At 38.9% G+C, this 12,313-nt stretch overlaps 1 protein-coding gene across 1 annotated transcript; it reads right to left on the bottom strand.

Moving 5' to 3' along the window:
* Aicda (activation induced cytidine deaminase) lies at positions 1-11,315 on the bottom strand. The gene is made up of 5 exons (XM_046448210.1): positions 11,231-11,315; positions 5,178-5,325; positions 2,575-2,845; positions 2,173-2,288; positions 1-1,799 (listed from the first exon to the last, which is right to left on the bottom strand). The coding sequence occupies exons 1-5, from the start codon at positions 11,236-11,238 to the stop codon at positions 1,746-1,748; spliced, it is 597 nt and encodes a 198-aa protein (XP_046304166.1). The 5' UTR covers positions 11,239-11,315; the 3' UTR covers positions 1-1,745.
* Positions 11,316-12,313: the final 998 nt, after the last annotated feature.

Here is a 12,313-nt window from a genome sequence, read left to right as displayed (position 1 = left end):
TTCGCCGTGGAAGAATTTACTAAAAACCAAGAGAATGGCTTCATAGAAGTATTATCACAGTGTTAGACTATGTTACAATTAAATACTTTACTATTGGAATAATTTCTAAAATTATAAATTGAGTTTGGGGGTAGCTCAGTGATAAAGTGTTTGCCTAGCATGTTCAAGGCCCAGTGTTCAATCCCCAGTACCTCCAAAATTGATTAATTAATTAAAGTTACAAATTTATGAGACTTCAGGAACCAATTTCAACATTTCAGAAAAGAAAATTATGATAACAGAATATCACTAGACACTTTGTAGCATAATATAAAAATGAATGAATACATGAAGTAGTGACTTTTATTATTTAACCTTTCACAAACTTATATACAATAAGATTAAAATAGCTAGCATGGTGACACACTCCTGTACTCCCCATTATTTGGGAGGTTGAGGCAGGAGGATCACAAGTTCAAGGCCGGTCTGTGCAACTTAATGCAACCCTATTTCAAAATACAAAGGACTGGGGGTATAGCTCAGTGTTAGAGCACCCCTGGGTTCAATCCCCAGTACTATAAAAAAATAATAAACTGATAATAGTTGTGTATACAAGTTTTTATCTGCATTGCAAGTATCACTAGGTAATAATTGCAAAAGGATAGTTATTCTGAATACTATTTTCCTCAGCATCAAGGATAGTTGTTAGGGACAAATAGAGAATCTATGTTTACTATGATTTTGCTGGAAAATCACAATTTTCTTTCAGTGCTTTCTCACCTATCCCTCTCAAATATTATTCTTTTTTTGTCATACTCTTTGGGAGAAGCATCACACACATATAAAAGGTGGAAAACCTTGACCTGCTTGGCATTGCTGAGGTTAAAAGGCTCACCAAAGAGAACAGATTTTCCTCTTCTCAACATTTAAACAACTCCCTTCCAAGTGTACAGTAAGTAGGAAGTGTGAAGTTTGCAGGTATTTCTAAATTATAAACTTCTTCAAGAGTTTCTTTACAGAGGATTTTCTGTAATGATGAGGCATCAACTCATCATTTCAGTGTCATCTTCACAGTCCTCATTATGGATTTTGAAAACCTTTATTAAAATCACCTGAAGGTGACTATCTGCAGTTCAAACCCTCCACCCCATCCTCTTATATACAATATAAAAACATGCCTGAGACAATTAAAACATACAAAATATGTTTGCATATTAATGCTTTGGGGACAGGATTTGGGCTTACAATCACCCAGATTCTTTCATCAGGAGGGTCTACAGATCATGGCCTGATGGATGAAGTTACCCAATGGGAACTTCAAAGGAAAAAGAAGTAGAAAAATATGTTGCTAAAATCTGACAATTAAAATATGACAATAAAATAATAAAGGATAGTAATATAAAATCATCCGATCTTCTCCCCATGCTTTTTAGGCTATGCCTTCTCTTTTCTTTCTACCTAAAATTCATAGAACATCGACACTTTTAAGATGGTCCCAGGTCCTGCAGTTCTGTTCTCCTCCAGTAGAGGGCAATGCTGCACTCAAAACAGCACCAGTTGCAAAATCACCCTGGTCAGCCTGCGTTCCTTCTCTATGATCAAGACAGATTATTTTTTAAATCATATACAAGTATTTTTTCCCTCTCTACACTCTAAGAAATTAAGAGTTGAAGAGGAAAAACAGAGAAGGCTTGAAGGATTATTCTTCTATCCGCTCTCTTCAACAAAGATATTTCATCATACATGACATGCCAGGAGGTTTGCTATCAAAGTCCCAAAGTACGAAAGGCGTCTCGTAAGTCATCCACCTCATAGAGGGGCTGCAAAGAAAGAGAAAAATGAATGTAGTGAATGGCTTCAAAACTGAGCTGGACAGGGAAGTCTTCTAAACTGCACGGCTTATCTTTTTAACATTTTGTTAGTAAATTGGAATTCTGATCAGGAGGGAAACACAGCTGAGGAATCTGAGGAGCGATTAACAGAAAGAAGACAAGTAAAGCTATGAAAGAAGGAGAAGGTAAAGGAAAGACATCTTAGCGGAGGGCTGTGAACTATGAATTAACAGAAGGGAAAACTGAATTATAGGAGAAATAAAGTTTCGTCAGATGAAAAATGAGAGTGACTTTTAAAAATATAAGAAGCTCCAGGAAAAGACTGTAGAGAGAAGAAGTGAAAAGCAAGGAAGCCACTTACCAAAAGGATGCGTCGAAGCTGTCTGGATAGCCGAACTGAATTTTCATGCAGCCCTTCCCAGGCCTTGAAAGTTCTTTCACGATTTTCTACAAAAGTATTCCAGCAGTAAAAATAATCTTAAAAAAAAAAAAAGAATGGTGGGACAGGGGGAAAAGATAGTTCAGGTCTTCAACTAGAAGTAAAGAAAACCCTGGTCCCATTTCCTCATTTACCCAGGACCTTGTCTCCAAGCCATTCACTGCTTTCCTGGAATTCTAATCAATAATTTTGACTCCCATCGTGAACCAGGAACCTTAGGCAATTCTTGCCCCTGAGTTTTCCCCACTGACTCTTCTCATTCTGAATTGCAATTTAAAATTATGTCTGCTGCACAGAGCCTGCGCAAAAGATTCCCCTTCGCACCTTTGAAGGTCATGATGCCGATTTGGACCCCAGCGCGGTGCAGCCTCCGTAGCCCCTCAGGCTCTGCCTTGTAGTCCTCGCAGAAGTAGAGGCGCGCGGTGAAGATTCTCAGACTGAGGTTGGGGTTCCCTCTCAGAAAGTCTGCCACGTGCCGGGCACAGTCGTAACAGGGGCTCCAGGAGGTGAACCAAGTGACTCGGTAGCACCGGCCAGGGTCCAAGTCCCAGTCCGAGATGTAGCGGAGGAAGAGCAATTCCACGTGGCAACCTGACTGGGGAGAGAGCAGAGAACTCAGTTCACTGACCTTTGTTGTGGTTGTGGTAACTTCACAGATATTCTCTCCCACCATGAGCTTTTAGAATGCTGACAGTTACTGTCTTTTGTGTTACACAGAGGTCAAGCAAGAGCTCATTAGTAAGAGATGAACCAAAACCTTTGTGTGTATGTAACACTGGTCTTACCCAGTGAAGGAAGGCTAAGGATTTTTTTTTTTCTTTTTTGGGGGGTGTGCGGGGAGAAGGATGAAATGAGTTAAGTAGAGAATGGTAGAAATAGCATCATACTACCCGTACAGAGATTGAATTTGTGCTTTGAAGTTATTTTTGCACATTTTAAGAAGGAAAAATGTCTTGGAAGTTTCTGTTGATGAAACATTGTGGAACTACACGTGGACCCCTAGGTGGAGCTAGGACAATTTGTGAGATTGCTTGGGAGGATGCAAAGAGTGAAAATAGATTATGGTGAATCAGACAGGTGGGTGTTGTAGAAGTAATAGGCACTAGTATGGGCCAAGAGCAATTAAATAATGTGTTCTCTCATTGTATAGTCTCAGTGATTGTAATAATAACTGCAATAGTGAGGTATAACAGGCCAAACTCTTATTGCAGAAGTCATTAATCCCAGAATATGAAGACAGGTTTCATTTTCTAGCTTCACTTTTGAGACTTAAACAAATTACTCAACTCTTGGTTCTTACATTTCCTCATCAGAAAAATGAGCTGGTATTGTGAGCATTAAATGTGAAAGTGCTGATAAAATGAAGGTTTCTATAAATAGAATGTGTCACATTACAAAATAAGAAAATGACTTGAATATAAAGTCATGATGGTAATAAAGATTGGCAAACAAATAAAAGCAATGAAAATAGCATGACATTCCACACCATAGATTCTTCCCTGGGATTCTACCAAGACTAGATGTCACAGAATGTTAGGAGAGGAGATATTCACAGGCAGAAGCTTATGTAAGACCATTTGATTTTGATGAAGAAGTCTTTTTAAACTCCCTGCCCCACTGTACAGGAGATTAAACTCAGTATTACTCAACATCCCCAAACCTTTGAAAATTAAAAAAAAATTTTTTTTTGAGATAGGGTCCCTCTAAGATGTGGAGGCTATCCTCAAACTTTCCATCCCCTGCTTCATTCAGCCACCCAAGTTACTAGTTGGTGAAGAAATCTTCTGGAAATGTAATCCTGTCAGGCAGCTGAAAGTTTGATTTAATTAACCCATCAATGGAGGCTTCTCTGAGTTTTCTGAGGCTCACCATAGTAAATGTATTTTCTGGTCTACAATCTACATGAATAGGAGGAAATAGAAATCATTGGGAAAAGAGAATTGAGCTGCTATAATTTCACCTATATTTTTCATCTTTATAAATTTTCAAAAATTTTAAAGACACAATTTTTTTTTTCATTTAAAATTTTGCTTGAGCTGGGTGTGGTGGCATATGCCTGTTTTAGTCTCAGGTACTTGGGAATCTGAGGCAGGAGAATCACTTAAGTCTACAAGTTCAAGAACAGCCTGGGCAACATGAAGAGACTCCATCTCAGGAAAAGAAAAAAAAAGTTGGAATTTAGTTTGAGGGACTGGGCACATGACTGGGGTACAGCACTTGACTAGAATGCTAAAAGGCCTGAGTTTGACCCTCAGTACCACAATAAATAAATAAAATGAGCCAGTAATATTTCCTCATATCAAAATCCTCTTACCTTAATCTCAGGGCAATTCAGAGGCTGGGGATATAGCTCAGTTGGTAGAGTGCTTGCCTCACATGCACAAGGCCGTGGGTTCAATCCCCAGCACTGCGCACATGGAAAAAAAAAAAAAGGCTGGAAAAGGGGAGGAAAGTTTGGGATCAAGTATGGCATTAGGGTACCAGGCATGATTGAAAAGGACATTAAATGACCTTTCAGGCCATGTCTAATATGGGTGCATGGGGAGGGGGGAAAGAAGATTTGAAGAAGTTAGTGAAGAAACGCAAAAAACAAACAAACAAACAAAAAACCGGTGGGCTAGGTTCAGTGGCCCATGCCTGTAATTCCAGAGACTCTGGAGGTTAGGCAGGAGGATGGCAACTTCAAGGCAAGCCTCAGCAACTTAGATAAGCCTTAAGCAACTTAGGGAGACCCTGTCTTAAAATAAAAAATAAAAAGGGATGTGGCTCAGTGGTAAAGTACCTCTGGGTTCAATCCCCAGTACTGCAACCCTGCAGTCCCCCCACCCTCCAAACAAACAAACAAACAAACCTGGACCCTCAGCAGATAACTAAAAGCATCTATTGTTTAGCTTTCAACTGCTGGGAAAGAAAACTTTAATTGATACCTTGTTTCGAAGGTGGCCAAAGTCCAGGGAAAAGGAGGTGGCACTATCCCGACGCTTCACCACATAACACAGGTAGGTCTCATGCCGACCCTTAGCCCAGCGAACATTTTTGAAATGGTAAAGAAACTTCTTCCGATTCATCAGAAGGCTGTGGGTGAGAGGAAGGAGAAGGAAATCAGGAACACAGTTCACTCTCTGGTCACTTTGGGTTTTCCTTCATATGAGGATGATGATGATGATAGGTGCTGGGGGTGGAACAAACCCAGTACCTCTTGCTTGCTAGGCTCTACAACTGAGCTACATCCCCAGTCCTGTTATTATTACTTTAAAAATTTATAATTACTTGGAAACATCTCTCCCTTCATTTGCTGGATGCCTGAGACCTACTGAGCTTGGAATCCTGCTTAAACATCTTTTCGTGCATAAAATTAAGAGAAACTGAGAGAAACTTGGCAAGAACCCTAAACTCATTTGAGTTCAATAGACAGTCTCCTCCCCTGGCTGTCTACTAGATGTTGATGACTTAATATTACAAACTTGTTCTTCAGTCTCATAATTATTTTTTTAGGTTTCCCTCCATTTTCTACTTAAATCTCCAATATGTACCTTAAACTCAACATGGCCAACAGGATCCCTAAAATGTCCACTGTCCTGAACTGTTACTCCCCCTGACTTTACCATGTCAGGTAACCAGACTGGAAACTTGGAATCATCCCTGATTATTTCTTCTTCCTTATTCCTCATGTAATTAATCATTTAAATTTGTTGATTCTGTTGGGTCTCAGAAAAGATACTTTGCCCTGCTGAGAACTTTGAATTACAGGAGCGTGAGAAATCTCAGATACAGCCTCCGAAGCCAAGTGTCTGACCTTCTGCCTTCCTGTCTCCTGTCTAGCGAATGTTAGAAACCAGAATTCCTCTCCCTCAAGAAGGATCATAGAAGCTAAATCCCCCTCTCCCCCAAAGCATGCCATAAAATCTGGAAAGGCCTCTCTCTCCCTTCTCTATTAAAGACTCTCCTTGCACAGGTGTCCTACCCTATACCCAGGAGAAGGAATGCTGCATGGACAGGCCACGTAGAATCTGAAGAGACCTCGCTGAGTTTCCTCCCTTACTGAATTACCATTAAATCAGATCCCTTTGTCTAGTCACATTTCCATGTGCTTCCTGTTCTTCATTTGAATCTAAACATAAAAACAGTTTTCCATGGGTTTGGGGGTCTTTAATTAAATAAACTTGTTATGCTTTTCTTTCTTTCCTCCTCCTCTTCTTTTTTTTTCTGTTCCTCCCTTCCTCCTTCCTTCCTTTTTTTTAATACCTTTTTAGTTGCAGATGGACACAATACCTTCATTCATTTGTTTTTATTTTTATGTGGTGCTGGGGAATGAACCCAGTGCTAGGCAAGTGCTCCACCACTGAGCGACAATCCCAGCCCTCCTTCTTTTCTTCCTGCCTTGCTGGGGATGGAACCACTGGTCTCATACACAGTAGCCAAGAGCTTTGCCTCTGAGCTATATCTCAGCTATATCTCAGTTCTTCTGCTGCTTTTATAACTTGGCAATATAATCTTCATATTTAGCTAGGTGCTCTCTCTCTCTCTCTCTCTCTCTCTCTCTCTCTCTCTCTCTCACACACACACACACACACACACACACACACACACGGACTGACTGTCCCTCCTCTTTGTTTCCTAGCTCTAAATGCAGTATCTTGCATAGTAAATTGAATTTGTTGAGACACTCTTTGGTAACTCAAGTTTCTTTAAGGAAATTTAGAATCCTTTTTAAAGCTGGGAACATAGTAGCACAAGCTATGTGGCAAGGTTGCTACTAAAACAAGAGTGCTATCTCTGGTTTTTGTGGGTCCTTTTTTCCAGAAATATATTTTTCCAACTTGTGGAGATAGTGCTGCTACCTAATGGTACTGGGTAGAAGAGCAAAGAACTTATAAAGGCCTGGTGAGGAATTTGAATACAGTTTGCTGGCACGAGAATTGAAACTTTTTTGCACTTTTTTTTTTTTTTTACATTGAGGCATAATTTACATACAGTAAATTTTGCCCACAATTCTGTGAATATTGGCAGATGTAAACACCCCACACTGCTACCACAGTCAGGTTACAGATCATTTCCCAGGTAACTCGCACAAAGTTTCTTTACCCCCCTTTGCGATCAGTTCTCTCCACTAGGCAACCACTGACTTGCTTTCTGTAACTATACATTTTCTATCATTTCATGTAAACCATACATCATCTCTTTTGGTCTTATTTCATTTAGCATAATGACTTTGAGACTCATCCATGTTTCATAGTTTGTTCCTTTTTTCTGCAGAGTGGTATTCTATTGCGTGAGTATAGCATGTTTTGTTTTCTCATTCACCTGTTGATGGATATTTGGATTGTGCACACTTTGGTGCAACTGTAAGTAAAGGTACTATGAACATTCATGTGCTGGTCTTTGTATGGACATAAAATGAGAATTGATAATTTAATAATGTATTATAGGTGATAGACCTGGCCTTAAAAATTAACTGCCCCAATGTCAACTTTATCAGATAGAAAATCTAGGACAACAGCCGATTATAGCTGTTTCAATTTTGTTTTATTTTGGTACCAGAGATTGAACCCAGGGGTGCTTTACAGAACCACATCCACAGCCTTTTTATTTTTTTGTTTTGAAACAGGGTCTTGTTTAGTTGCTTAGGGCCTCACTAAATTGTTGAGCCTGGCCTCGAACTTGTGATTCTCTTGCCTCAGCCTCCTAAATGTCTAGGATTACAGGCATGCTCTACCTTGCTCAGCTAGCTCTTTCAATTTAAATGTCTCCATTTACACACATAAAAGTTATTAAAAAAAAAAATTTTAAACCTTTAGGAAGAGAACTAGATTTATCAACAGTATAAACATTGTATGTATCAAACAATATAAAAAGTAGTCAACTGTATTCATTTATTTAGTACTGGGGATTGAACCCAAGGGTGCTTACCCACTGAACCACATCTCCAGCCCTTTTTAATATTTTATTTAGAGACAGAGTCTTGCTAAATTGCTAAGAGCTTCACTAATCTGTTGAGGCTGGCTTCGAACTTGCAATCCTTCTGCCTCAGAAGGCCCGAGTTGCTGGGATTAGAGGCATGTGCCACCTTGCCCAGCTGGTTTTTTTTTTTTTTTGTACCAGGGATTGAATTTAGGGGCACTCAACCACTGAGCCACATCTCCATCCCTATTTTGTATTTTATTTAGAGACAGGGTCTCATTGAGTTGCTTAGCGCCTCACTGTTGCTGAGGTTGGCTTTGAACTCACGATACTCCTGTCTCAGCCTCCCGTGTTGCTGGGATTACAGGCTGTGTTTTGTTTTTAAGTAAATTATGCAATTAGGTACCAGTGGTAAAGCTCAATGGTAGAGTTTTTTGTTTTGTTATGTTTTGTTTTTTTGCTTTTTGGTACCAGAGATAGAACCCAGGACACTTAACCATTGAGCCACATCCCCAGCCCTTTTTATATTTTATTTTGAGACAAAGTCTTACTAAGTTGCTTAGGGCCTCCCTAAACTGCTGAGGCTAGCTTAAAACTTGTGATCCTCCTGCCTCAGCCTCTTGAGCCCCTGAGTTTGCAGAAATGTGTCACCATACCTGACAAATAGTAGAGATTGTGGCACTGAGTTCAATGCCCAGCACCAAACAAAAATTAAAAATGCATAATTGATAAGAATCTAAAATGGATACAAAGCCTCAGCAACAATCAGCTTTATTTTAAAATAGTAATAATGTATTATGGTAGTCACTATAGCATCACCACTATTTCTATGACTACTTAATTAATTAGCATATAATAACCATCAGCATGTGTAATCTCAACACATAATAAGCACTTAATATATATAGAAGAGAAAGAAAAAAAAGTTTTGGAGCCCAAATAGATGTTGTTATTGTTGTTGTCTGTGATACTGAGGACTGAATCCAAGGGTGCTCTACCCTAAGCTTTGCTTATTTTTAATTTTTGGATAGGGTCTCCCTATATTGCTTGGACTCTCCTTGAACTTGAGATCCTCCTGCATAAGACTTCTGAGTCACTGGAATTATAGTAACACAACACTGCACCCTGCTGAGTCAACAGATTGAACATCATCTCGTACCAATATCCCTTTTATATTCAACCTTTGGGGCTGTATAGATAAGAAAAGTGAGGAACCTTTTACCTTTTTTCCCCTCTTCCATGCTGGGGATCTAAGCTGAGAGGACATCCATCATACCTTTGAGGCAAGCACTTGACCACTGTACACCACCATCCCTGGAAATCTTTTTTCATGCACCACAGGTGGTATGTGTATGCATATGCCTGTGAGCTCATGAATATGTGTGTGTGTGTGTGTATGTGTGTGTTAGGGCAGGTTCGGTTATCATGATGAAGGAGAAATGTCCCAGGAATATAGAAAAGAAGGATATGGAATAGTAAAGGAATTCAGAGTGTTTTTGTGTCCTATCTCATGTGAAATGGCAGTTGGCCTTTACTATTTCAGTCAAAAGTTGTGCACTGGAATGAAATGATTTGCTGGAGCCTGATCTGTTATGAACTTTCTTGATCCATTTCTTCCCTAGCTTGGAACCTTTTTCCAGGACCTGTTCTTCTATGGTGTGTCTCCTAGGTAGGAAGGACTTTGCAGAGGAAATTTTTTTCAGGCCCCCAGGTTGACAGCTGTTTGGACAGCTGTGTTCCCTGAGGCAGAACATGAGCTGCATCCCCAGCAATGCAAACCAGAAAGAAATGGGTTAAAAATAATCCTGACATAGTCATCTTCTGCTATCACCAGTGAACTCTACACATAGGACCTTCGTGAATGCTAATTATGTATTGTCCTTTTGTCCTGTTGAATTTTGTCTTTCTCTATCCTTATTTGTCTTTCTCTGAATTTCAATAACTGACTTTTCCTTTGCTTTGCCTTTGCTTATGTTCAAAGATTTCCACTGGACCCTTAACCAGGATTTATACCTCAGATTAGTATTCACACTCTCACTGCAAACTGAGGAGACAGTTGATATTATTTTTTTCTCAAGAAAATGTTCTAAAGAGGATTTAATGTACCATTAAAAATCTTATTTTTGTTTATTTGCTTTTGCAGGACTAGCAAGCACTCTACCACTGAGCTACACCCCCAGCACTACCATTGAAATTCTTAATCATGGAGTATAAATTATTTGTGAAAGAATTATATTGAGATAATATATGTAAATTAGGTATGATTTCCCTATATTCCTAGTAATCATCATGATAAGAATGGAACCACCATATAAAACTATAATGCACTAATAAAAATATGGAAAAAATTAGAATGGAATAAGCTCTATAATAATAACTTACCATAAAATGCATGTTGAGACACTGAAAACTTTACAGAATCCACATTTAAGAAGTAAGTTAGACCATATTTGAAAAAATGTAAAGATTAGTCAAATAGTAAACATGCCACTAACTGGCCAGTACTTGGACCTATAACATAAAATAACTTGCTTAAATTAATTTTTATCTTTATAACAACCTTAATGACTTTCAAGCAATTAATCTTGAATGTTTTATATTTTTTTAAAGTACAAATTTTCTTGCCACAGCTAAATTATTTCAGTAGTCTCCCTAGGACAGTTTTTCTTAAAACAGTTTTAATATTGAATATTTACAGATTTATCATAAAAAATTACCACTACTATTTTTAGTATAGTATTGCTATGACCTTTTTATGATTCGAATCTCTAAAGATTGCTCTGTTAATATTTCTGTCATAAACTAGTTCTGGTTGTGGCAAATCCCAGGACAGATCAGTACATTGTGCATATTTTTTTGTGTGTGTGTGTGTACAACATGAAAAAGAGAGGGATGGAGACAAGTGCAGAACAGAGAAAGTTAGGCTGAGAACATGCAAGTCCTGATCAGAAGATGAGTCAGATTCAGAATAAAAAAGGGCACATTGACCAAACAGATCTTGCAAGTGAGAAAGGGATAGCTACTGACCTCACTATTCAGATTTACTCGAAGAAACCCCAAAAGGAGATTGCCTCTTTACCTGTCCATAGTGGATTCCAGTGTGTCTTTCTTGATTCTGAAAGTCTTAGGCCAAGAAAATCTTGCCTCAAGCAATGATGCTTCACTGCCTCTGTCTGACAAAAAATTGGCCCCTCACATTCAAATTTGAACTTGCCCTTGGAGACTCCTCCCCCCATAGCATCACCACCACCAGGTACCCCAATAGCCTTCTTCCTAATTTGGGTCCCGTGAAGATGGGTGGGGTTGTCATAGGCAGAGTCATAGGGGTTAAATGATTAAAGGCAGCTTTACTGAATGTTTCCTTTAGGGCTGCCTCTAAGAAACCAAGAAGTCCATGCTTCATAGGTAACAAAGATCAGGAGACAGTAATAGTATACACTTCTTAAGTTAGAATCATGGTAATAATATCTCCCTCACCACCTCTTTCTTTTCTTCTTCTTTTTTTTAAATTGGGATTGAACCCAGAGTGCTCTAACCACTGAGAAACATCTCCAGCCCTTTTATTTTAAGATAGGTTCTTGCTAAGTTACCCAGGCTGGCCCAAGCTTGCAATCTTTTTGCTTCAGCCTCTGATTACAGACATTTGCCACCATGCCTGGCTGTTGTAGTTTGTATGTTTGTGTGTGTGTGTGTGTGTGTGTGTGTGTATGTGGTGTGTGTGTTGATGGAGATCGAATCCAAGACCTCATGTGTGATAGGCAAAGGCTCTGCCACTGAGCTACTCCCAGCCCAATAAACATTATCTTTAATTTTAAAACTATAATTATAATGATAACATTCATATTCACTTAAATGGCATTAATTAGCTTTTACGTGGCATCTTGTGTTTTGTGAGCTAAAAGCATCACAATTAAATTATACAATGTCCTTGGACCTCAACAGAGACAGGCACAAACAGCCCTGATTTGTGGCTAAGCAAGTGAACTCAGTAATATAGGATTTATAACACAGAAATTTTACCTTCCAAACCACTGATGTTTTTCTTTTTTGATTGCATACAAGAATTGCTGGTATTTATAGCAAAGACTAATTTTTGAATGAGCCATTAAAAAAAAAAGAAAAGGAAAAACTTTTAATTTTGAGTCAGAAGTAGCAACACCCG

The sequence above is a fragment of the Marmota monax genome, unplaced genomic scaffold (genome assembly GCF_021218885.2).
Source record: "Marmota monax isolate L192 unplaced genomic scaffold, Marmota_monax_Labrador192_F-V1.1 WCK01_AAM20220418_F8-fsc00315, whole genome shotgun sequence".
Taxonomy (NCBI): domain Eukaryota; kingdom Metazoa; phylum Chordata; class Mammalia; order Rodentia; family Sciuridae; genus Marmota; species Marmota monax.
Note: the sequence above shows the minus strand (reverse complement) of the source record. Positions and strands in the feature narration are given on the sequence as shown.

Bases quoted from the DNA above. Each gene is read 5' to 3' on its own strand.
- Aicda (XM_046448210.1), bottom strand. The intron at 2,289-2,574 runs GTGCGAAGGGGA...TTTTTTTTTAAG, and splicing joins CGGCATCATGACCTTCAAAG to ATTATTTTTACTGCTGGAAT. The intron at 1,800-2,172 runs GTAAGTGGCTTC...CTTTCTTTGCAG, and splicing joins AGCTTCGACGCATCCTTTTG to CCCCTCTATGAGGTGGATGA.